The 25,092-nt window shown below is 47.1% G+C and overlaps 1 protein-coding gene across 3 annotated transcripts in view; it reads right to left on the bottom strand.

Annotated features, from left to right (window-relative positions):
- Positions 1-25,092, bottom strand: part of Abl (tyrosine-protein kinase Abl) — a 92,882-nt gene that overhangs the window by 32,630 nt on the left and 35,160 nt on the right. For all 3 annotated transcript variants that reach the window (XM_084589652.1, XM_084589654.1, XM_084589653.1), the window contains exon 5: positions 10,158-10,384. In XM_084589652.1, coding sequence (XP_084445778.1) covers positions 10,158-10,384 — 227 coding nt within the window. The remainder of the gene's footprint in view (positions 1-10,157; positions 10,385-25,092) is intronic.

The following is a 25,092-nucleotide window of genomic DNA, read 5'->3' as shown; positions in this document are numbered from 1 at the left end:
AAACGGCTGCAGGACTGATGTTAGGCTGCCTGGGATGACAGCCAGGTTGGTCTTCATCTCCTTCAACTTCTGTTTGACACTGTCGATGAGATGGCCCTTGAAGCTATCAAGGACCAACATCGATGGCAGCCGCAAAAGAGCGCCTGGTTGCTTCCCCCCCAGTGTTCAGCCAGTCGAACATTCGTGCCTCATTTATCCACCCTTTTTCATGGACACGAACATGGATACGCCCTTTAACTTTCAATTTCAGCATCGTCTTCCATTTAAATATGACGAAGGGTGGTAGTTTGCGACCGTCGGCGGTCACTGCTAGCATTACAATGCGCCGTTGCTTTTCGCTGCCGGTTGTTTTTATGGCAACAGACGGAACTTCCCTTTCGCTCACAGTGATGTTGGGTGGCATGTCGAATGTCAGCGGCGTCTCGTTAGCGTTCCCGATCTGGGAAATAATGAAACCTTCCGTCATGCGCAGCACTATCACGGAACGGTGAAATGCCACCACTTTCTCTTGGTAGTCTATGGGCAAACGCTGGCAGAGAGTTGTCCTCAGTCTCAGAGACAGGTGGTGGCGTCTCATAAAACAGGTCACCCACCCCTGCTTGCTTTGAATGTCTCAGCTGGGATCCCTTCCTCACGTGCAATTTTCCTCGCCTGGAACTGCAGCATCTCGCACGACATTGTGATCCCGGAGGCCCGATGCTCGCGAACATAATGCACGAGTTCTTCAACGGTGGGGAATTTACCTTTCTTAGGTCCTTGAAATGCTCTCCTTCCCGAGCTTGCATTTATTAGCTCTGCCTTCTGCTTTCCCCAGTACCGCACGTGGCTTTCATTAAACTTGTACTGCCTGGCAGCGGCACGATTTCTATTTTCTTCGGCAAATTCAATCAATTGGAGTTTAAATTTCACCGGATAGTTGTGGTAGCCCATTGCAACCGAACAACCATACGTCAAACCACTACGCACAAGGCCGAGCCACCAACAACAAAAAAATGAAAGCGCCAGACACACAACGAGCACTATTGCGCCATGGCTTCGCTTTGGCTGGGATTGCTTTGGCTTGGCCTTGGCAGTGCGCCGCATCGACAGCATCGATGTGGTCTGCTTGTGTGTTCCCGCGCGCATGCTGGCGTTTTAGCGCAATGAGGTGAGCAAAATATGCGGTTTATTTATTTATTTATAGATACTGCGATCTGGTACAGATCATAGCAGGGTGGGAAAACCAAAAAGAAATACAAGCATATAAACGCACTCAAATTGATAAAATTTGCAGGCACTTTTCAAACATTAGTAAAGAACTCTGAGTTACAGTCTCGCTATTAAGTTTATTCCATTCTGTAATTGTCCTCGGAAAAAAAGAATATTTAAAACAGTTATTTTGCGCGTTCACAGGGGTTATTGTTAGTGCATGCCTTTGTCTCGTATTATAACCTGAAGAGTAAGTAATATAATTGGAAGTGTTAATAGAACCTGGATATATCGAACTCGAAGGGGATCGCGAAATAGTTCGATATATCGATAATTCGATATACAGAAATCAGCTTGTGACGGCACTTACGATGCGAAAAAATGATACTGTATTTGTCGCGTAATCAACCCACTCGCATAATGAACTTACCCTCCACTTTTGCACCCGAGAATTAAAAAAAAAAAAAATGCATAAAGGCCAGCTCGCTCAAATGCAAGCGATTGAGCTATCTCAGCAACGAGCGGCAGCGACAGGGCGAAAAATTTCAAACTTGTTGGAACTGCGTCCCTCTCGCCGCTCCAGCCACCGCGGCAGCTCAAAACAAGGGTTCTGTGTCACCGCGGCAGAAATTCGCGCGTTTTCGCTTGCATGTCAATGGCACACGTCACTCCGTTTCGGTGGTCTCATCCACAGCTCATTTCTTGGCAGCGTGCCAAGATGCTGCCAGCGATAACATGGGGGGCGTTTATCTTTTGATAGCTCCTGCGGTGGCAGGGAGCGAACTTGGCAGAGTGTCGGTGATGGCTTGATTGCACAAGCCACGCGCTTGGGGTGGCATCATGATCGCAGCAGCTGACAGCGTGCTTTCGTTGGTTCATACATGCAGAATAAACGACTCCCGCAAAAAAAAAAAAAAAAAAAAAAAAAAAAAAACTGCCGCCGCTTAACGTCCGAATAGCACAACGATAAGAAAGGATGACTCTTAAAAAAATAAATAAATAAATAAAATAAAATAAAAAGAAGAAGAAGAAGAAAGCTGCCGCTTTTTAACGTCCGCAGGCGCCATAGCGACGTCAGCCGCCGCGCGCAGTGTTCACAACACACACTGGAGAAAGTGTCCGACGTCTGTCTGAAAACGGACTGAGCTGGCTTGACGCATGTGTAGCGTGTGCTGAAGGAGAGAGATAGCTCGGCAAAAGAATGGGCATACCCACGCACATGGCTTGTAAACGTCATGTGTTGGCGCGCGGGAAACGGTAACTGCAGATGCGCGCGCCTTTGGGGAATGGGCGCGGCGCTGCCCAGACCAACCGTTGCCAAACTGCTCCTTCTCATTCCTTCTGAGCATGGCTTGAAAACGTAACGCGGCGAACGGCCAAGGGTGATGCGATCGTCTTTGGGGAAGGCACACTTTCAAGTGCGTGGTGTGGGGTTCGATATATCGAACGACAGGTGAAATTAAGTTCGATATATGACGCGGCTTTCCTGTACTTTTACATGGGATTTTCAAGGGGATATTCCGTGAGTTCGATATAACCAAAATTCGATATAACCGGGTTCGACTGTATTATGACCTTTTACGAGCTGGAAAAGAAACTTTAATCGGCAGATACGATTGCGCTCAGTCACAGAAGGTAATCCACTACGCTTCACAAGCTCGCTGACAGACGCACACCATATGAATTAAATACAAACCTAACGACCTTGTGCTGTATGCGCTCAAGTTTATGAATGTTAGTTAAGGTGAAAGGGTCCCATATATTTACGGCATATTCTAACAGTGGACGGATGAGGGAGTTGTAAGCTAATAGGCGGACACTGGGCGGAGATGACTTCAGTGAGCGCCTCAAGAAAAAAAGTTTGCGCAGAGAATTAGCTACAACCGTATCTATGTGTTTTGTCCATGAAAGGTTGTTAGTAATTCATAAGCCCAAATATTTATATTCTGTTACCTCCAGTAATGATGCGTTGTTAGTACCATACACAAAATGAAGAGGACTTTTCTTGTGTGTAATTCTCATGAAAACGGTTTTCTCACAATTAATACACATCTGCCAATCGTTGCACCATGCAATCACCTTTTCTAGATCATTATTCAAACACACCTGGTCATCAACTGAAGAAACATCTTTGTACAATATACAATCATCTGCGTAAAGCTTCACGCGGATTGAAAGGCGAGACACAGTATCATTAATAAATAACAAAAATAAAAGTGGTCCCAAAACAGATCCCTGGGGGACGCCGGACACAACCTGGGCACTGTTGGAAGAAGTATGGTTTAGGGTGACAAATTGACATCTGTTTGAAAGGTAGGCTGTGATCCATGTAAGTATCTGGTCGTTTTTTATATACAGTCGACAACCGATTTTTCGGACACCTAATTTTTCGGACATGCTTGATTATTCTGACTTTTTCCCGGCCCCAGGACATGCCTTATAAAGTCAATGTATTACGCTGCTCAAAATTTCGGACATTCAAATGAGGGCTATTCGATTTTTTGGACATTCCAAGCGTCAGCCGGGCCAACTACCACACATTTTGAGCGGTGTCGCCGCCATCTTGTTTGTTTACTTTTTCCTTCGATAGCCTCGAAACCGGTGCCGGCCTTGTGTGCCGCTCCTTAGCTAAACACGCTGGATAGAGGCTATAATATTTGCCTAGCAGCTTCCGTTTCTGGGACAATGTCACTGCCGGAGTGCTTTTTTTTTTCTTTTCTTTTCTTTTTCTTTTTAAGCGTGATCGCTTCTACTGCCTGTTCCCCTGTGTGTTTGCCGTGTAGGCCTAGCCGTGGTCATGCTGATGCGAGAACTACGTTCTGTCGCTACTGTGGCTCGCATTTTATTGAATCGGCTTCAGTTCTGTTTCCGGATTTTATAAGATTTTTTTTTTTTTCTTTTCGTGCAACGCGACAGCGAGAAGGCACTCAACGGAGTCGGTGTTGTGATTCAGTGTTTGGTGGTTGTGGTGTGCCTCGACAGTGGAAAAACCTACTCTGTCGATTTCCTTGGAGCACTTAGTACAGTAAACTCTTGTTACTACGAACGTCACATTAACGATTTTTTCAAATTTACGAATATTTCAAAAATTCCCGCCAAAACACCTGCATTTCCTATGTAAATATATTTCACTACTACGAATTTCAGTATTCCGAATATTTCAAAATTACGTACGTAATTTATTTGCTCTCTCGTAGAAACGCACCTCGTTATTACGAACTTTCTCAAAATTAAATTTCTCAAAAACTTTCTTCGGGACTGCAAACGAGACTTCGGCTTCGGCCATTTTGTGTTTTGTTGTGTTTGAGTGGTGACGCGGACGAAGCCTCGCCAGCTGCCACGTTTTTGTCCGAGCTTCTCGAAGACGCGGAGTTAGTTTTACGTGGTGTTAAGTCAAAGTGCTTGACTATGAGTTCTGCTGGCGCCGGCGTTAAAAACAAGCGACGACAGTTTTCGTTAAAGGAAAAGGTCGAAATTCTTCACGAACTGGACGCCGGCAAAAAGCAGGTCAACGTGTGCAAGGAGCGCGGCATTGCGCCTTCAACCGTCGCGACCATTTTGAAGGATCGGGAGAAGATCACCAAGCTTCATCGTCAGTCCCATCTTGATCCCGCAAGGAAACGTTTGCGACTGGGGAATTATGAAAAAGTGGACGAAGCTGTCCTCGCTTGGTTCAAGGAGGCTAGGCTTCAGAACATTCCGGTGACTGGCCCGATGCTTCAGGAAAAAGCTCGTTCATTCGCCTTTGCCTTCGAAATCACCGGATTTGAAGCGAGTTCCGGCTGGCTGTTTCGTTTTCGCCAACGATCTGGAATTACATGGCAAGTGATTTCCGGCGAGGAAGCAGCTGCAGACAAAGACTGCGCAATCTCCTGGCGCGACGACCGCTTTCAGGAGATCGCGGAGTCTTACTCCGAGGAGGACATTTTTAACGCCGACGAAACGGCCTGTTTCTACCAGCTTCTGCCCGATAAAACAATGAATTTCAAAGGCGAAAAGTGCAGGGGCGGGAAGAAATCCCGTGTCCGGGCGTCCGTCCTGTTTTGCTGCAACGCACTGGGCACAAAAAAACTGAAGCCCCTTGTCATAGGGAAGTACGCCAGTCCTCGCTGCCTGAAGAATGTCACATCCTTGCCATGTGAGTACAGGGCGAATAAGCGAGCATGGATGACGCGAGAGTTGTTTTCGGATTGGCTTACCAAACTGGACGACCAGATGAGGAGGGATGGCAAGAAAATACTTTTGATCGTGGACAATTGTTCCACACACATCGTCAACGTGCGCCTGACAAATGTGCGCTTGGAGTTCTTGCCTCCCAACAACACTGCATTGCTCCAACCCTTAGACCAAGGGATTATTAAAAGTGTGAAGGGAGAATTTCGCAAGCGCTTGGTGCAGCGGCTGCTTATTAATATCCGGCTCGGGCTCCCGACTACAGTTAACGTTCGCCAAGCCGCAGAAATGCTCACTGGAGCGTGGTGGAATCTTAAGGCGTCCACTGTTCAAAACTGCTGGCGGAAAGCAGGACTAGTCAAATCGGCACGCGCAGAAGACTGCGAAGAAAGTGATGACCTGCTAGACGATAGCAGTGCCTTGTGGAACGAGGTCACCGAGAAGCTGTCCGTCGACCGATCGGTGACGTTCGAAGACTACGTGGAGTGTGACAGCGAAGCTTTGACGTCAGCCGAGCTCACCGTAGACGACATCATCACCAGCGTGCGCGAAAATGATGAAGAAGAAGACCTGGACGACGACGACACAGAATCGTCGCGTACGGACGATGCGGACGAACCTGTATCCACTTCAGATGTATTGGCCTCAATCGGCAAGCTTCGCGCTTTCATCGCACGCTGCAACGAAGTGCCCGAAGCTGTCCACAAGAAAGTCGACGACATCGAAGCGTTTGTCCTGGGAAGCATGTGCCACAGTCGCCAGAAGAAAATTACCGATTTCTTTAAATAAACAACCAAGAAAACTGCTCATTGTGTTACTGTTTGATGATTGTCTGGGCCGTCACGCGAGAACCCTTTTTAAAGGTATGAAAGTTTTCTGTGGCGCATTTATTACCTTTGATTTCCGATTATTTCGTTATTACGATATTTCAATATAACGATCTTTTTTGCGGGGTCCCGCGAAGTTCGTTGTATCGAGATTTCACTGTATCCTCGCCGATGCGTGGAAGTCTGTAGCACCAACAACGCTGCGCAATTGCTTCCGCGACGCGGGATTTGTGCTGAATGACGAGTCGGCTGCCTTGGACGAGGAGAGCATCGTCGAGCAGTTGTCAGGCAGTGAGCAGTTCATTCACAACCTTCGCCCTGCTGGTGTCGAAATCCCATCGGCCGTCTCGTTTTCAAAGTTCATAGACGTGGACCACCAGTTGGAACTGTGCTCTGGGCTCATAGATACAGGAATTATTCGCCAAGTGCTTGTGGAGTCTGAGAGCGAGGACGATGATGACTCACCTGCAGCAGCGCAGAGGACGCAAGCTGAGCTGATTCAAGCGAAATTCAGGTGGACCTGTTAGCATGGAATCTGAGCCTGGTGCAGAAAAGCATTCATGACTTTTTCCGGCCTCAAAGTGAATAATAGGCAATAAATGGAGCTTTTTTAGTGCGCATTTGTTTTTTCGAACTGCCCGATTTTTCTGACATTTTCGTGGTCCGTTGAAAGTCCGAAAAACCGGTCGTCGACTGTAATAGCTTAGTTTATGAATTAGTTTGTTATGCGACACCTTGTCAAATGCTTTGCGAAAATCCATGAATATCACATCGGTTTGTTTTCCCTGATTAATCGATTGAGCGAAATCGTGTACTGTCTCAACTAATTGTGTAATTGTAGAAAACCCACACCTGAAACCATGTTGAACATTTGTAGGTACTTTGTGCTCTTCCAAGAAACCTAATATATGTTTACGAATTATGTGTTCTAAAATTTTACATGATGTGGACGTCATGGATATAGGCCGATAATTCTCAATGTGTGCTTTTTTTGCCGGTTTTGTGCAAAGGTTTAATCTCGGCTGTCCGCCAGTCATCCGGTAAAGAACCATCACATAAAGATCTAGTGTATACAATGGACAAGTATTTCGCGCACCACTCTGCATAGCATTTCAAAAATGTATTTGGTATCTTATCAGGGCCTGAAGATTTTTTCACGTCAAGATCCAGGAGCAAATTAAAAACACCGGTCTCTGAAATGACAACAGCAGTCATGGCAGGTAGCGATACCGAAAAATTGGGGACACAACCATTTTCTTGTGTGAATACCGATTGGAAGAATTTGTTGAACGCAGAACAAATCACCATCTCATCACGTACACATTTGCTGTCTACAATAAATTCATTCGTGGAGGAAGACTTTGACGTGATTTGGCGCCAGAACCTCTCAGGAGACGTTCTAATGAACGAAGGCAGGAACGTTCCGTAATATTTTTCTTTGTCGCAAATTATTTTCTGCTTAAGTTGTTCGGAAATTTCTTCGACGATTGGTTTTAATGATAAGTTTCTATTTGATTTCTTTTTTAACCTTTTAAGTCTTCGCTGTAAGCGTAACGTCTCCCGAGAGATCCATGGGTTACGGTAAACAAATTTTTTTGCAATTTTGGAAACAAAACGGTCAATACAGTCGGAGACAATATTTTTAAACGACAGCCATAGGTCATTCACGCTAGCAGTGCTGTTTCTAAAACTATCAAAACATAAATCAAGTACATCCAGAATAGACTCATCATCAGCACGCGAAAAATTGGGAAAGAAATGCACATTAGTCTGGCTATCTGGGTACACATTTGACAAGCTAAGAAGTACAGCCTTGTGATCAGATATCCCATTTGTGACATCACAGGTTATGATATTGCAAAGAGCCCCACTTACAAAAAATAGATCAAGAATGGATCCTATGGCTTTTTTTTTATAGTTTTTTTTTATAAATCAGGGTAATAAGGGCGCAAATTATGCAAGTAAATACGGTATTTAATGTGTGAGCATTAAACTCTCGCAGGAATGCGCCGATTCGCGACTGCGCTCCCAGCATGTTTGTTTATATAGCTGTTGTATATGACTGTATGTATGCCGCTTATTATTCGCGCAGCATAAAATGCAAGCTGAGCTAGCAATGCCAAAATCATCCACTTCTCTCTACATCAGTTGCCCCTTTATTTGTTTACAAACTACAACAGCGCTGTAAGAAGTGCCGTAGATACTACATCCCCTGCCTACGTTGAGTATTCACAATCGGCGCCGACTGCTTCTGGCTGCCCTCAGTATTGCTCGCCAGACAGGGTCACATCGACGCTTCCCACTCAATGTGCAGCGTTTTATGATGTAAGCAGTCGTCGATTTGGGGTCACTACTGCCAGAACTACACTTGATGGTCACATGCAACCGCTAAAGCTTGTAAATGCGCGCTCCGTAATAGCCGAAACTGTAGACCGGAATCCCGCGTACTCATGCTAGGCTTACTCGTCGTGGAACGGGCCGGCAGTTCAGCGCCGAAGGTCATTGCTGATGAGAAGGGGGAACATATAAAGTGTAGCTGCTTGTTTTCCTTTTTCTAACATGATTAAGCTACCGAGTGCAGATGTTCAGGCTGTAAACTCATCGGGTGTGAAGTTCTCGCTCAGCCTCCGATCTGACAAAAACAGATCAGGCAACCATCTGCTGATCAGTTCCATCGTCGTCACAAGGCCGAAAACCTCACACTACGGCGATAGGCAACCCTTCGTCGTACTGGCATCATTGCCGGTGTAAAGCTAAGGAACCTAACCATGCAGCCCGTTGACAGTGATCATGCCCTGTGCTGAAGAAAATATAACTTACTTTATACCGCTTTTGTGCAGTAACATCTTCATCAAGCACTTCTGCATGATTGATGACCACTGTGTCAATTGTCCGCAAAAGAAAAAGAGACGTGTCCTTTGATATAGCAGCCTGTATTGCAGACGACGCTCGGCCGCTTATTCTCTTGCGACATCACACGAGCATTTCTAAATGCTCGAAGGAGTTTCCCTATTCCAATTTCAATTGCTTTTTTTTTTTTTTTTTGTAATATGCGCCGCAAGCTAGGCACTAAAACTTTACGAGTCGAATCATAGACTTGTATATTATTCACGGAAGTATAAGACGGCAATGCATCGAACGACCATGCCATCACCCCTTTAATAAGGGAAGGCACTATGATATACCTTCTATCCTTCTCTTATCCCCTTTTTCTGCAACTTTTTTTTTTTTTTGCAGTAATTAAATTTTATGCTATCACGCTTTTGATTTTGTTTACACCTTGTTAAAGTACCGCTTTGGCATGAATACATGGCTACGAATACAATGAGAGTTAGGTTTCATGCAAAAACCAAAGCTTTGCATGAGCATGGCGTTATATTTCGCTAGCTTCGTCATTTAGGAGCGAATAGTTCAGAAATGTACAACAGTTACGCACAGAAATTTTGCATATGACGTGCCGACACACTGCTGCCTCTTCTTCGTGCTTCAAGCTGCCTACTGCTGCGAAATTCACTTCCCTACTTCTCACTGCACTTTTACTTTTTACTTTCTCAACAGACCATGCCGCCTTCTTTCCCCATTCACAGCCAGCTTTTGCTTTCTTTTTTCCTCTTCACACTACAAGCTTTGCCTCAAGGCTCCAAGGCCACTGCAATGCTGGCTTCTCCTCAAAGTTTGCGAGACTGGTAGTTAAGCCATTTTGAAAAGGCAGTTATATTGTTATTTCTCTATGAAAAATAAAAAAATATGTGCTTCGCGATTTTAGTGCACGCCTCCTGAAGTGGTTTCATGGGAAGTATGTCGCCGTGGCCAGATGCACTTTACTATAACCAGGTTTTATTAGAAATGTCTTTACTATAAAAAAAAAAGAAACATGTGAAGTCACCTATGGAAGACCAACTGGGACTAAGTTTCACTTTACTATATCAGAGTTTACTATAGTGGCATTCTACTGTATGGGACACTTACTTTGACAAGGTGACAGTCTCCTACAAGGCAGTTTCGAGCTGCCAAATCCCGGTGAATGAAGCTGCGTGCTTCCAGGTAAGACATGGCGGAAGCAATCTGAGTAGCCATGTACATGAGCACTACAGCTGTGATCTCCTCTCGTGAGCAGTTGCGTAGGTACTCCAAGAGATTTCCATGGGCCATGAACTCAGTTATGATATAGAAGGGCGGCTCTCGTGTACACACACCTGCAGAAGAAACAGGCAAATTTCATGGGCATGGACGGCCGAAAAAACTAAGGAACAAGGATACAAGAAGACCCCTTAGTAAAATGACATCAAGCATTACAGTTCTGGGGCATTTTGATGGGCATCCATTGCTTGTTCAACATTAGTGCTTGTTTTCTCAGAAGTGTTTCTTGAACAAACTACCAAGCTTGCAGAGAGCTTAGAATGAGAATGATTTGACGGATTTTTACGAGGGTTTTTGCATTCCGTTTAATGATAAATTCTTAATGCAATGACTGCCCTACATTTATGAATTGCAATATCCTTCTTTACTTAACATGGCGACAAAGAGTGCATTATGCAAGCATCCAGTGTAGAAGGAAATCAGGCTGCTAAACATATTTGGAGAATGCCACAGCATGAACAATTCCTTCAGCTGAAACTTCTTACTATGTTGTTTTGCTACTCTAGGCTTCCTGCAAGTTTAGTATAGTAATGAAGCATAAAGAATTATTGATATCATAAATACAGTATTTAGGTGAAATTTTTTTATTTAATCATTCAGTTCACCTCTCAAAGAGTAGGGCCAATCTCACTGCTTTATGCCAGAAAAAGTTCATTTCCAATCCCCACCTTGCCTCTAAAACAGTGCAGTATTTGGCTGTAGCATTCAGAATCAACAAATCATCACTACCAATGCAACTTTCACTCGTAGAAGTCTGCACAATAAACAGTTGACATATGAAGTGCACATTTCAACGAACTTTTCAAACTTTTGGTCTGCATGAAAAAAAAAAAAAAAGTCCCTACTCAGGCTTCTAAATTCCAAGTCAATACAAAAATTTGATGTATAAGTGAAAGAACATGTTAAACCATATTCTTCCACAAGATCACATCCCACTGGATCTCTTTGTCATTATTCTCTGTGTCATTATTGTATATATCTAAAATCTGGACTATCAGAATAAAGCAAATGAGAAATGAAAACTACTTTTCAGCACAGGCTAGGCACACATTATCACACTCTGGTAAATGTAGCAAGGTGTACCAAACTTTGCAGTCCACACGCTGCAATAAGTAACGACTCAATAAAGAGCCTATAGATGTCATGACTTTCTACCTAGGGTTAAGAACCGTGTACAGTAGAGCTTTGCTATTCCCCGTGAGTTTCATCTACAAGTGGCGGCACTATTGCTCAGCTAGTGTAGATCAGCAGCAAAACATGCACACTGGCCATTCATTTCTAAGTTTACATGAAATTTTCTGACAAAAAAAAGAAAAAGCATTTTGCAATGGTTGAGTGATATAAATCTTAAAATGCTCTGGTTTTTGCACACAACAGCATAGCACTCACAAACGCAACATCATACCCGTCAACCTGAAGAAGAATTTATCTTTAGCGACACCCTTGCTCACTCACCCACAAGCAAAATCCGTGTCCCGTAGAGTAATGAGCGAAAATTCCATTGTTTCACGATTTATTTTTGCAACGCTTTTGCAGTTGCTGACTTCGCCTGCTTCAAAAACTTCTCTGTGTAGGCTTGCTCAAAGCAGGTGCCACTCTGGTGTCCTTTCACCATCAGCAGGCTTTCTAGAGTTTTCTCGGAAACAGATGAGCGAAACTCTGAGTTTTGTTGACAGAGCTGAATATTCTCTCACTTCAGCGTTACTGTGGGGAATGGAGAGTATGTACAGCATAGCCATTGAGATTCTGCGGAATCTGGGCGATCCGTTGACATCTCGAATGCTTCCCAATTGCGACCACTGCATGTCGCACCTTGGCTCATTCAGTATGTCTGCTGGAATCTGGTAAGCTTATATGTTGGCAAACTCCACTTCGAGTGCATCAATTGTTTCTTCTCTTGTTTCCGCACTCTGCTGGGGCAGAATAGCAGGAAACGCCATAATGAAATGAAGTAAACTGCTGAATGAAGCAGTTTCTAGAGCCTGCACTTGGGCAACTTCAGCCATCTTCAGGCTGACGTCTTCCAGCGGGAACTTGTGGCGAATATAATCACATGCTGCAGTGAAGTAGAGACGTACAGCCGAGAAGAACTGCTCTTTCTCATTTGAGGTCAGCGTCTCAACTACAGAGGAGGTTGTCATGCCAATGACGATGTCTTTATCATCTTTTTGATTCTCTACAGCTCCATAGGCATCTTCAGGCAATGAATGGCATCCCTTGAGAACACCTGGCCGCACAAATCAAGTCAAGAGATCCTCGAGAAGGCGGTTCAAGAGGCCCTGAGCACATGAATCTGAGGAGCCTGTGACTGAAGTAGGCAGTTTGTCTTCTCAAAAAGGGGTATAACATTTTGGAGAAAAATACAGCATGCCCTGCTTAGCTCCGACGACAAAAAAGAAATAGGCGCTCTTCACGGGTCACGTGGCTAGCTTGTGCAGATGCCTCGCATTGAAGTTTCAGTTTCTTTGCTTGTGGTGCAGAATGAACTCCTTTTCTTTTTAGTGAAGGCCCGTCACAGTTCAGTTCAGTCATGTCCGACTCTTCGTGACCCTATGGACCATGTCACGCCACGCTCTCCGGTCTCTCACAATCTTTCCAACATCACATAACTTCATCTGCAGTGCCTCGAGGATGCCATCTAACCATCGCGTTCGCTGCCTACAGGTGCCATCACAGTCGGTGTTTTTTTCCAACACCTGCAGCAGCCTTGGGAAGGTGTGCAGCAGTACTTGAGGCCGGCGCAGGGTTCTTGGCGATTTGTAGAGAAGTCTTGGGAATCTGGTAAGACTCCAAAAACAAGCTCTGCTTATTGCACTGTTTTGTTTCATTCAAGAAAAAGCTAAGTAGTGGTTTCCACTGGTCCAGCAGCCTCTTCAAACACTTCCCCAAAGACAGCCAACGTGTCGATGAATGCTTCAGCATCTTCCTGACGTCGACGTTGTGCAATCTTTGAAAGTCTTTCAGTCGATCTTTCCGCTTTGAGCTTTTCTCCAAGTAAAAAAAAAAAAATGACAACCAAGGCCTCATCAACCTTTACAGGAAGACATGCAGCTCCTTTTTGGGCGGCCAAGTTGATGAGGTGGCATGGGCAACCAACCCCGATCAAAGCTGGTTGGGCCTCCCTCAATACAGTCGAAACGCCGTTTTTTTTTGCCAATCATGACATGGGCATTGTCTGAAGATAATGCCAACAGGTTTTCAAGAGGCAAACTTTGGGACTTCATTTCGTTCAGAATCAGATTTCCAATTTTCTGACCCGTCGCTTCCCCTAGGATTGTACCGAGGCAAAGGAGGCGGCTTTCAACTCTACTGGTATCTTTAACGAAGTATGTCGCAACAATAGGGTAAAGCTGCGTATCCCTATTGTTACTTCCGTCCACAGCAATCGAAAATACCTGCTTTTTTAGGGCATCCAGCAAAGGAGTCTCTGCTTTCGTGGCCATTTCACGAACAATTGCCGTCGTCTTCGTCCGTCCACAGGCATAGATTTTGGCTTCCTCGCACTTGGGGAACATTTTCCGGAAAAGTGGTCCAGCGTGATCACTGACACTGAGCGGAATGTTGTGTTCAACTAAAAACGCGGTGAAATGGCATTCTGCACGAATCACACTGAGGTCGCTGTCACTGCGAACAAAACTTGTCAGGCTCGGCTGGCTGTCTGCGGCTCGCACGTATCCTTGGTGCTTTTTCGAATCTTTATGTGGATCTTTATGTCGGACTTGCCACCATGTGAAATGTTAACATCACAGGCACCACGTGGTGCAAAATCCGAACTTCTCTCCTTTCTTAGACGGCACGAAGCACGGAAATTCTGCCGCGTACGACTTCAAAAATACTTGGAAGTACTGTCGCGGCTTTGAGCCCGCCATTGCACTGCGAAACCGCTACTACTAAAACTTCAGAGTCACACTGAGTCGGACGCAGCCGCAGATCACGCAAAAAAAGAGGCCAACACCAAAGTTGTCCAAACACGTGAACAAAGGAACAGCCACTAGCCTGGCGGAGGCGGTATCGAGTTTTGGATATGGATTCGTGTTACCCCGAGTAGACGATAGAAGTCACTTTGCAGCGGCTGATGATGATATCACAAATATGTGTTGCCCTCTCGTGGCCACCAAAGGTACTATAATAGTGTTAACATGGCCTCCGAGATTACCCTTCCGCGCATGTGGTGTTATCTCGGAGGCCATGATGTTAATAGATGTCCGCACTTTTTTTTTTTCCGAAAATAAAACATTTCGCGTAAAATTTCCCGCAAGATTCGTAAAATCGGAAGACTGGTCAAAATTCGTACATTTTACGGAAAATTCGGAAGAGTTGGCAGGTATGCGCTACATGAAAGGAAAGCAGGGGAATGGCATGCAGCCACATAACCTGTTTTGTGACCTGCTCACATGGTTTTGCATGCATTTACCTTGCGCCACACTCATGGAACCAATATTTTTATTGCATTGCACTTGCATTGCGGCAGTTTTGTTTTTTGTTTCCCATTTCACTCGTATAAGCCCTGCTGCCTGCCTCCACAGAAATGCTGCAGTTACACAAATGTCAGACCGGCAAATTTAGTGCCATTTCCAAGAAGTGTATTTTGCCTCATTAACTTTTATCATGAAGACACAGTGCTACACTGGAAATGAAAGTTCCATTCAGAATGCACTTTTTTTTAGCAAAGTATAATGCACGTGTTTCCCCCTCCTCCTCCAAGTTCATAAGGCAAAGCCTCGAGGACCTAAGGGACAATATAGTCGGCACAGTGGTAGCATTTTCTAGGCCCACGCAGACACGCATGCACACCCTCTGATAAAAAGTTTAGAGCCCAGGTGGCTTGCTCCTAAGCCACATGTAGTGGGAATTTTGCAGCGTTGGTGAAATACCCATCCATAGGAGGGGAGGTGAGACAGGGCCAATAATCTCACCTTAAGAAATTACAACACTCAGGTTCCATTACAATCCATACAGTGTGGGCCAGAAGCAATCCCATTGGGCTCCTAACTCTCGACAAAGGGTGTACTTTAAGCGCTCACCTGCTTCGGGAGAGGAGACATGGTCTGGTTCGGTAGCAACCATAGGTCTAGGATTAGGTGGAGTATATGCAGCACTAGCATGTATACTGTTTGACACGTATGTCACAAACTAATGTGCATCTGCTCTGGCTACATGCGGCCAGCCCTACTCTGAAAAGTAAGGCCCTTGCGGCATTGTACAGACATTTTTACCATGAAAGAAAGCAGACTGTTATCGTTTAGTATAGTGTGAAAAGAATTTTCAGTTAAGCAGCGTGAGTCCGCCAAATTTTACAGCCAATGTCAATGAAGTTTACCGCACGACACTACGCTCTAAAAGAGAGCACCACTTTTTCAAAATGATGCCACATTTGTCCATGTGACAGGAGTATTACACATTGACAAAAATTAGGGAGCTTCTGCAATAAAAAAAGTTATGCTGAAGTACAACGTCTGAATAAGTCATTGCAAAGACATTGCAAATTACAATGCACGAGTGCGGTTAGGCTTGGGCATGAAGTTGTAAGGAAATAATTTCTTTCAGCCCCATAGCCTCCACGTTTCAGCCCTTAGCCTCCAGCCCCTGCACGTTTCAGCCCCCTATGGGGCTGAAATGTGGAGGCTAACCAAGAGGGTTCTACTTAAGTTGAGGACAACCCAGAGGGCTATGACGAAAAATGATAGGGGTAACATTAGGAGATAGGAAGCGTGCAGAGTGGGTCAGAGAAATAACTCAAGTTACTGACATTCTAGTGGAAATTAAGAAGAAGAAATGGGCATGGGCAGGACATGTAGTGCATAGAGAGGATAACCGATAGTCGCTTAGGGTAACAAACTGGATTTCAAGGGAAGGAAAGCGTAGCAGGGGGAGGCAGAAAGTTAGGTGGGCAGATGAGGTCAAGAAGTTCGCAGGGATCAAGTGGATGCAGCTAGCACAGAACAAGGCTAATTGGAGAAATATGGGAGAGGCCTTCGCCGAGCAGTGGGCATAGTCAGGCTGATGATGATGATAATGGTGATTTCTTTAGCACTTTAGTTGTTGGAGAGTGACTTCTGTCATAATGCCAACATAATCTTAAGATTATATTTGCAAAGCCGGTACTGGAAATAAGACCTTTGAAGTTATTACACTGTTTTGAAAGAAATGGATTGACTTTGTATTCAAGCAACCGTCAAGATTTGTAACTCATCGCTTAGTAATCACCACCATGCAAAGAGGGAAGCCAGATAACTTCGCACATATGATATCCTATGCTATTATATTCCACTCCACAGACTAAAGCCGCGTTCAGACTACATGCGCATCCGTCATAAGTATCATATTTATCGCAGTGCGCACAGCGGCTGGAACTCCCGTTTACGTAGCTTGCAACCGCGCATGTTCACACTGGGCCGTTTGGTAAAATATGTTCTTTACGACTGGCCAATCACCGCTCTCAACATGGCGCTGGTTAGTGAGCAGCTGATAGTGGAGGTCTGGGCTCTTCAAGCTCAAAATGAGATGTGAAAGGAAAGACTGGACACACAAATAAAATACGAAAAAGAACAATGGGTATATTAACAATTAACCACTCGATTACAAATACACTTCGTTTCGCACATGCACGTTTGCACACAGTTCTCAAGCTTCTTTGCACATTTCTTCACGCGCCCGCTCTCATTGTCGACGTACCGCGCACTCCTGCTCGGTGCCCCGTGATCGCACTCTCTCGCACCAAAACAGGTGTACGGTCCGCCTGCATCCCTGCTTGAGATTTTACCAGTGCCCCGGAGCGATCTTGGAGACGGGCTGGGGCGGTGACTCGAAGGCCGTACTACTGACTCCAAACAATAAGCCGGGGCGAGCGGCAGACACGGAAACGTCCGCGGAACCTCGTCCCCCCTCAGAAAATGCTGTTTGTTTTATCTCTTTTAGGGTGAGCTTCTTTCAAACTTCGACGAGTCCGCACCAGCTCCGTTCTGTGGCCTAACCGCAACGTCGCTCCGCATCGGCCTTTCACTGCAGGCCGACTGTTTCCTCACTTGTCAACGGAGCCGATGGGCTGCGAGAATGCACGGGGATGAAGCGGGCATCCCCCGTCTCCATAACCTCACTTTTCTAAACTAGAGGAAACATTTGCTTGTTGCGAGCTTGTTCGCACATGAAAAAAACGGATTGATAAACCACTTACTACTGTGACTCAGCGCACTGGCAATTTGCAGCCAGGCATCGTTTTGCACTTCTCTCTGTGCGATATCAGCTACTCGTAGTAGAGAGCCGGCCTCTGCCGAACTTTTTTTATGGCAAGCTGATAATTCCACAGCGAAGATTCCGCACTGCATATGATCAAGCAGCAGACAGACACAATCACCGACACAACACCAATAACACTGGCGAGCCGAGACACTGCAGCAGAGTAGGAGCGTTGGATGATGTCGCCTACTAGTGGTTTGAGCGCGGAATCTGGAAGGACCGGAAGCCCCGTGACCGGAAAGGGAAAACCGAAACGGCTGTGTGCATTGGTCGCGCGTAAAAGACGTATCTGTGCTAGTCGTTAAAGTCGCGGGTCCTCCGACATTTACGCCCATGCTGGGTGCGTACGTTGTGCATTTTACGCTCAATACGACAGCAGTCTGAACAGACACGTTACGTTTTTTGCGCTTACGCTTACGATCCTTAAGAACGATACGTGCGTTGCGCATGTAGTCTGAACGTGGCTTAACACCTGGCAAATGCCGCTCATGTTCCTAATTTCTACTGGTCAGAAACAGCGGATCAATAGTTAGCAAAATAGCAATGTTACTATGTTCACAATGATGTAGTATCTAGGTTGATGAGGAAATTTTTGCAGTAACATTTAAGTGCTGGTCATGTATGCGAAAACCAAACATTTCCCAGCTCTCCAAGCCCCAATTTACTCACTGCTACAATGTGATGGCAGCAGCCTTCAAGTTTAACAGCAAAAAAAAAGGATACACATTACATGCACAGTCATTGTCAAAACTATAGAGCCCAGGGAATCTGCTTCTAAGCTGTGTAGTGGCACTACTTTAGCATTCGTGGAAGTAGTTCCCATTTCAGAAGGTAAAACAAGAAATCTTTTCACCTTCAGTAAACATGGAACACTGGGAATTCATTACGAGCCATATGATGTGGCTCAGGAGCAAACCCCCTGGGCTCTACACATCTGAAAAAAAACAAACAAAAACCGCTCGTTTCAAATCCGATTGACATAGTGAGAAGAGGCTTGAAACAATTTGACCATGCACGAAATGGCCTGTTCTAGCTGCACCTTGTTTGGCAGCAGCCTTCAAGCCTCATGTGTTAGTGTCTTGTCAAATCCCAAACATAACTGACTAGAATACACAATCACTGGGCAGTTGCATTCTCATTTGCCTTTGACGTAACCCCTAACACCATCATGACTTTGTGAGACTTTACGGGACAAAGAACCTTAAATTCCGAAGAGTGACGGAAGATGCCATGATCCAACATGACATAATCGATATGACAATTATTACTTTAATTTAAAAATTCCTTCGTAAGAGGCACACCACACGAGTAAATACAGAGTGCACCAAACCACGAGACAAGCAAAAGCCATCAAGACGTCTTACGTATGCACGTAAACACTGCTGGCTAGCAGACGACACAGACGGGCATAATGCCTAAAATGAGGTAATGCAAAACAGTCGAGAGATAGATACTCCCTCACAAGTAAATTCATTCACAAGTAAAGCTCCTGCTGCCCTGGAGCTCCGCAGCCGCACACTCCCGACACAAGCAATGACCGACGCTACTACCCCCAGTCCAACCGGCCCCTCATCCGCGGTGTTCTGCGCTGGAGCTTTGCGCCAGCGTGATCCTCCAATCTTCAGCGGAACCGGCGACCATGACGTGGAAGACTGGCTGGCCTCATATGAGCGGGTCAGTATTCACAACCACTGGGACGACAACCAAAAACTCAATAACGCCATTTTCTACCTAACGGACGTTGCAAACCTATGGTTCCGCAACCACGAGGCCGATATCACATCGTGGTCTACTTTCAAAGCTAGTTTTGCCGATATTTTCGGCCGGCCTGCAGTGCGCAAATTGCGCGCTGAGCAACGCCTGCGCGGCCGTGCACAGCTTCCTGGTGAGAATTTTACCAGCTATATTGAAGATGTCGTAGACCTCTGCAAGCGCGTGGACGCTTCAATGTCAGAGAGCACCAAGATAGATCACATTATGCAAGGCATTGATGATGACGCGTTCCAGATGCTTCTGGCTAAAAATCCAGCCACCGTCGTCGACGTTATCAACGCATGCCACAACTTTGATGAATTACGCAAGCGCCGTAACATCACTCGCTCTTCGCTCTCAAACCCCGCGCCGCTTGCAGCTTTAACACCTGAAGCAGACCAGTCCACCTTGCTGCCACAAATACAGCAGTTCGTTCAAGAAGAAGTTGCCCGTCAACTATCCCTCGTTCGCCAACGTCCTGACGCTCCCACTCCTTTAGTGCCAAAGCTGCAGCAAGTCATCCGCCAACAAGTTGCGGAAGCACTCCCCACGCTTCCTGAAGCTCCTTCTGTTGCTCCTTCGACATACGTCGAAGCACCAGTCCAGTATAGTCAACCTGCTGTTCCAGCCCCTTTGACCTACGCGGCTGTGGCTGCGCGGCCACCGCCTGAGCCGTCACAACCCATGCAGCCTGTTCTACGCCCTGCACCGTTTTCTCAAACGGCCCCGCTTCATCCGCCCACTGCGCGCTATTACAACCCTTGGCGTACTTCGGACAATCGTCCTATTTGCTACTACTGTGGTTTCGCTGGACATGTGGCCCGCCGATGTCGTCGTCGCATGGCCGAGCCTGCGTCTTCTGATTACTCGCCACCGCTGCTTCGTTCTGCCCACTCTCCGCCTGCGTATGCCCCAGAACAGCGTTCATATACAACGCGTCGTTCTCCTTCTCCGCGTCGCCGGTCACTGTCACCAATGCGCCGGCGACCACCACCTGCTGACGAGGGAAACTAAGCTCCGCGGTTCCTGAGGCAAGAACTGCGTACTCTGCGAAAAGCTCAAGGCCTCATATTCCACCCACGAACATTATAATGATTTCTATCGATGGTCTGTCCGTATATGCGCTGGTCAATACGGGTGCTGCAGTGTCAGTGATTCATGAGCAACTCTGCCGACGATTACGAAAAGTTACGACGTCATTTAACGGTTTGTCGCTCCGCACTGCCAGTGAAGAGATGATTGCACCTTTAGCAGCATGTACAGCGCGTGTCGTCATTGAAGGTATTTTGTACAGTGTCGAGTTCGTAGTTTTGTCATCTTGTTCTCATGACGTGATCCTCGGATGGGACTTCTTGTCTAAAAATAACGCCGTGATCGATTGCGCCCGAGCTGAAGTAGAATTTTCTGCACTGTGCGACGCACTGCCCGACGACAACCGTTCAGTGTGTCCTCAAAAGCTGACCATCGCTGAAGATGTCGACGTAGCACCAGAGGCTTGTGCCCTTGTGCCTCTTTCGTGTCCTGCCGCGTCAGACGTTAGTGTTTTATTTACATCGTCTGCATCCTTCATCCACCGCAAGCACCTGCCGCTGCCATCTGCTGTTCTCGATGTTCACGGTGGCTTCACGAAGCTACTCATCTACAATCCGTCCCCACGCCTGATTACTCTGCTACGTGGGGAATCTCCCGGTTCCATTCAACCAGTCCACCTTCTCTCTGACCTGGATGCCTCCGAGACCTACCGCAGTAACTACATTGATGCTCTGCAGTCCGATCCGACGCCTGATTCGTTGCCAGACGACTTCTTCCGAACCGCCATCGATGACGCTCTTCCTTCCACCTACCGGACTCAGCTCGTGGCCCTTTTACAGACATTTCGCTTTGCTTTCGACGCCGCCCACACACCTCTCGGCCGCACTTCAACAGTCGCGCATTACATTCAGACCGGCTCTAACTTGCCTTTTCGACAGCGCCCCTATCGTGTGTCAGCGGCAGAGCGTCGCGTGATCAATGAACAAGTTGAGGACATGCTACAACGTGGTGTAATTCGTCCATCACAAAGCCCCTGGTCCTCACCAGTGGTGCTAGTGAAAAAGAAAGATGGCTCGTTTCGCTTTTGTATTGATTACCGGCGCCTCAACAAAATTACCCACAAGGACAATTACCCCCTTCCGCGTATAGACGACGCTCTTGATTGCCTCCAAGGTGCCGAGTACTTTTCATCTCTTGATTTACGTTCAGGTTACTGGCAAGTACCAATGGCCGCCTGTGACAGAGAGAAGACCGCATTTGTGACGCCGGATGGCCTCTATGAATTTAATGTGATGCCCTTCGGTCTGTGCAATGCGCCCGCCACATTCGAGAGGATGATGGATAACATCTTGCGGAAGTTCAAGTGGCACATCTGCCTCTGCTACTTGGACGACATTGTTGTCTTTTCCACCGACTTCGCTACGCACCTAGAGCACTTGCGGGAAGTTTTGGTTTGCCTTACTGACGCCGGCCTGCAGCTGAATCTCAAGAAGTGTCACTTCGGTGCCAGGGAGTTGACTATTTTGGGGCACATCGTCTCTAAGGAAGGTGTTCGCCCTGATCCGGCCAAGCTGCGCGCAGTGGCGGAGTTTCCTAAGCCGGTTTCTCTCAAGCAACTTCGAAGCTTCATAGGTCTATGCTCCTATTTTCGGCGCTTCGTGCAGAATTTTGCTTCGATAATTGCACCCCTGACGAAACTACTCGGAGGAAACAGTGACTTAACTGCGTGGTCGGTCGAGTGCGACGAAGCGTTCAACGCATTGCGCCGTCTTTTGACTTCGCCACCAATCCTTCGCCACTACGACCCGACAGCACCCACCGAGGTCCATACTGATGCGAGTGGCGTTGGCCTCGGAGCTGTCTTGGCACAACGCAAAAACGGTTTTCACGAATACGTCGTCGCGTACGCGAGTCGTATCCTCTCTAAAGCTGAACGCAACTACTCAGTTACAGAAAAGGAGTGTTTGGCAATTGTGTGGGCATTAACAAAATTCCGACCCTACCTTTACGGTCGCCAGTTTGACGTCGTCACGGACCACCACGCGTTATGTTGGCTGTCCTCTCTTAAAGACCCGTCCGGCCGCCTCGCACGATGGGCTCTCCGCCTACAGGAATTTGACATCCGCGTTATATATCGCTCTGGCCGTAAACACATGGACGCCGACGCACTATCTCGTTCTCCCGTCTCCAACGAACCTGCTTGCTCTACGGCGGCTGATCCCGTCCTCTCCTCTCTAACCATCGCTGACATGCCTGTGGAGCAGCGAAAAGACCCGTGGCTCGCATCTCTTATCGAGATCGTGTCCGCTTCTCCTAACGCTGCTGCGCCTTCTCGGGCTTTACGCCGTCAAGCACCACACTTTGCCCTACGAGACGGTCTTCTCTACCGCCGCAATTATATGACTGATGGTCGACGGTGGCTTCTCGTCATTCCCCGCCATTTACGACATGAAATTTGCACCTCTTTCCATGCTGACCCTCAGTGTGCCCATCCTGGTGTAGTGAAGACGTTTCAAAGGATCTCTCAACGCTACTATTGGCGCGGCATGTACGGGTATATTCGCAAATACGTCCGCTCCTGCATCGCCTGTCAGCGCCGAAAGTCATCCACACCTCGTGCTTCTGGCCCCTTACAACCACTTCCATGCCCGGCCCGCCCTTTTGACCGCATTGGCGTTGGCCTTTACGGGCCACTTCCCTACACGGTTTCTGGGAACCGGTGGATTATCGTCGGCATCGACCACCTCACCCGGTATGCCGAGACCGCCGCTTTACCCGCCGCTACTGCCCATGAAGTTGCCCTGTTCTTGCTACATTATTTTGTTCTTCGCCACGGCGCGCCGCGAGAGCTGCTGAGTGACCGAGGACGCGTCTTCCTTTCCAACGTCGTTGAATCTCTACTAGCCGAATGTCGCATCATACACCGGACCACAACAGCCTACCACCCTCAAACAAACGGGTTGACTGAGCGCTTCAATCGCACTCTCGGAAATATGCTGACGATGTACGTTGCCGCCGATCAGACTAACTGGGACGCTGTCCTTCCTTTCGTGACATACGCTTATAACACCGCCACGCAGTCAACTACTGGATTTAGCCCTTTCTTCCTCCTTTATGGGCGTGAGGCGTCGTCCACGATGGACACTATTTTACCATATCGTCCCGACTCCTCCGAGTGTACTCTCCTTTCAGACGTTGCCAAACATGCGGAGGAATGTCGCCAGTTGGCCCGGTGTTTTACATCGGAATCTCAAGGCCGCCAAAAGCATCACCGCGACAAAGATCAGACGCCACACGTTTTTCCTGCAGGATCCCTTGTTTGGCTTTGGGTTCCCGGCACCCCACCGGGATTGTCATCAAAATTTCGAACCGAGTATCACGGCCCCTACCGCATTGTCCGTCAAACCTCCCCTGTGAATTACATCGTGGAGCCACTCACTACCTCTTCGGACATGCGTCATCGCGGCCGCGAAACTGTGCACGTGAGCCGCCTCAAAACCTACTACGATCCGCTCCTCTTACCCTCACCATAGGTCGCCAGGATGGCTCCTCCTCGCTCCGGGGGAAATTGTAGTGAACTACACGAGGATATACGAAGACGAGGACTAAGTAGGTGAGAATATCACGAAGACGAGGATAAGGACGACGAAGTGCCGCTGCGCTGCTCGTGCTCGCTTGTGGAGACTGAGACTGGCTGTGTTCTTGTGTGGTTCGCCGTGAAACTTCGACAGGGCTATTATCCCTGTTAAAGCACAGTAAAAACCCCCTTTCAATAGGAATTTTTCAGCTAGTTTCATTGACACTGGAGATATTGACGATTAAAAATGGCGCTCCTCCATTCCCCCCTCAACTCAACACTCGGGAACTCCACCCCGTCCATGAAACGCCATCGGGTGACGCTCGGTTCGCAGACTTCGATTGTAGTGCCTGTTTTCCCAAACGTCGCTCACGGATTAATCGGTATTTGCCTTTTCCTTCCCGCCTGCGCTTGCAGAGCTTTCAACCTTGTCTCGTGTCTTCCTTGGCCGCCTGCTTCTGCAGTTTCTTGACCTCTCGCAATTGTGTGCGACAGCAGCCCGAACGACCCAGGTCGTTCGTGACCGGGTCATTCGCAAGCGCATGCCTGCAGGTGGGCAGGCTGCTGTCCACACCGGTAGCCGCAGCAGGGAAGCATATCCTTTCATATCCCTGTCCCATTAGGCGTAAATTAGCATGCACTCCTGCCAAGTATGGCTTTCTACAAGACCCCTTTTTCTTCTCTCGCACTGCCGGTCAGTCTCCCGTGTCTGTAGCTATGGTACAGTCTTCTGCGGTTTGATCGACAGCGACCAGTCTCTTCGCGAAGTTGATGCGATAGCAACAACTCTGCATAGATGATGGCAGACGAGCGTGCGAGTTGCACGCGTGCAAACACGCCGCCGTCTTTTTTAGCCACAACGACCGCTTTCATGATGGTCGGCGAGAGGCATCTCTTGTGGTGCACAACTAATGAAATATACACATATCATTGGCGTAAAATTCAAGAGAACGCTACAGAAGTTTGGATATCGGATTACAGGTGAGCACAAATTACTCGCCAGCAAATCTTAAGAATTGAGATTAACAAAAGGGTAGTGTAGATTTTTTTTTTTTTTTAAAGTCCTTTCGCACATCGTTTAGGAAGTGCCACTGCGTAACGTGCACGCGTATTTTATCTTGTGTATGCATCGTCCGAGCCAGAATCGATGGCGCAAAACATCAGCAA

The sequence above is a fragment of the Amblyomma maculatum genome, chromosome 1 (genome assembly GCF_055883805.1).
Source record: "Amblyomma maculatum isolate TAMU_Amacu chromosome 1, ASM5588380v1, whole genome shotgun sequence".
In the NCBI taxonomy this organism is placed as follows: domain Eukaryota; kingdom Metazoa; phylum Arthropoda; class Arachnida; order Ixodida; family Ixodidae; genus Amblyomma; species Amblyomma maculatum.
The sequence above is the reverse complement of the archived record's forward strand: the minus strand, read 5'-3'. Positions and strand labels throughout refer to the sequence as shown.